Source organism: Gavialis gangeticus, unplaced genomic scaffold, assembly GCF_001723915.1.
Source record: "Gavialis gangeticus isolate Ggan-Ray unplaced genomic scaffold, GavGan_comp1, whole genome shotgun sequence".
Taxonomy (NCBI): domain Eukaryota; kingdom Metazoa; phylum Chordata; order Crocodylia; family Gavialidae; genus Gavialis; species Gavialis gangeticus.
Window position 1 is genome coordinate 43,212,892 of NW_017729029.1, and position 1,667 is coordinate 43,214,558.

General features: G+C 38.4%; 1 protein-coding gene across 2 annotated transcripts in view; it reads left to right on the forward strand.

Annotated features, from left to right (window-relative positions):
* The window catches only part of CHIC1 (cysteine rich hydrophobic domain 1), a 56,478-nt gene that overhangs the window by 35,322 nt on the left and 19,489 nt on the right, over positions 1-1,667 (forward strand). For both annotated transcript variants that reach the window (XM_019521488.1, XM_019521489.1), the window contains exon 3: positions 741-896. In XM_019521488.1, the coding sequence (XP_019377033.1) occupies positions 741-896 (156 nt within the window). The remainder of the gene's footprint in view (positions 1-740; positions 897-1,667) is intronic.

Genomic DNA, 1,667 nt, shown 5'->3' on the forward strand with positions numbered 1-1,667 from the left:
ACCACCCCCCCTCCAGATTTTGTAGACATTGTGGTATTTTGCAAAATTCCAAATTCAGTAGGTTCCTACAGATAGGCATGTCTTGTACTTCTGTGCAAGATGCGTTTCCTGTAGTCTTCCTTTTGCCTTCTAGGTTGCTCTTAGCAGGAAGCCATTGCTAGAGTTGTTGGATCATATTATTTGGAAGGATTTCAGCAATTTATTCCATTTCCATTAATAATGCAACTTTTTGCTCCAAAGGTCCAACTTCATCCTAGGCAAACTGTAGGCTTTCACTAGGGGAAAAAACTAGCACTTTTTTCTGTGTGAAATGGCAGTTTTTACCTACAAACTGAATGAACTCTTGTTTCCATGGAAGCCAAATATCTCTTTCATTCTTGCCAACCTCACCAATTTTATATGCTGCGCAGCTCTAGTCCTAATCTAATTTTATAGGGGACAGGGGTATTATTAACAGGACTGATTTGTTAATCATTGCCAGATAACATGGAGGAATCTGTTTTCAACCATTAGACCCCTTCCCCCACCCAAGCCTTCAAGGTAAAATGGGCTTGTTCTAAGAAAGTGACCTTATGTTAAGCAGTATGAGCAATGTTGTGGATTTGAATTGGGGGGTTGATTGAGGTGGCTTTGTTTCACACCTGATAATAGTATCCTTGGTGTCACTTATATGTAGAGACAATTAGAATGAAAGCAGTTCTGTAATGGCTTCCAGTTAAAGTTCACCATCTCTGTTGCAGGTTGCTCCGGAAGAATTCAAGACCAGTATCAGCCGAGTGAATGCATGCTTAAAGAAGAATCTCCCTGTCAATGTAAAATGGCTGCTTTGTGGCTGTCTGTGCTGCTGCTGCACATTGGGTTGCAGTCTGTGGCCTGTTATCTGTCTTAATAAAAGAGTAAGTGCACATTTCAAAGTGGCATTGTCACTATGGTTTGCAATTACTGTTACCATTAGATAACCTTAAGTAAGTAACAATGCCCTTCTTTATTTCAAACCTTTTTTCTATATCCCAGCTGCAGCTATAAGTCTCCCTTTTAAAATACATATGCATGTAATCTTTAGCTTATAACTGTCTTGGACATTAGTAAAATACATAATTTATTAAAGTAAGTGCCTTTGAATTATCTGGGTAGACTTTGTTGGATCTCTGAGCAGTGGGTTTGATTAGCTGATGTCTAGGAGTTCCTTCCAACTCTACATTTCTATGATATTATGAGTTGCTTTAGTAGAGTGCTGCTAGAGCAGCAGTTGGTCCCAGAGACTGTCCTAAGTAGAGTGAAATGTTCCAGCTGCTTTTCTTTTCATCCAGGTGTAAATTTCTGAAAGATGAAAATGATTTTGCTTCCTAAACAGTGGCTTTGTACCGCAGATATTCTGGACTATTGATTCAGCTAATTACATTTCATAATGTCTTAGGAGCAGCAGAATTTGACTTTTTATATTTGAATATTGCAAGGCTCCCTTTCTTTCCTGTATAATCTCTTAACAACATAAAGCTGGAAAGACAGTAACATCTTTGCAATCAGTGTTCAAAAAGTATTCCTTCAAAAAAGAAGGAAAAAAATCTAGGAAAGATTAAAGAAATATAGTCCTGGTTTTATATTTAGCACTTACATGCTTCGCAAGTACAGCCCAGCCTAGACTGACGAGCGGAACATATACACAG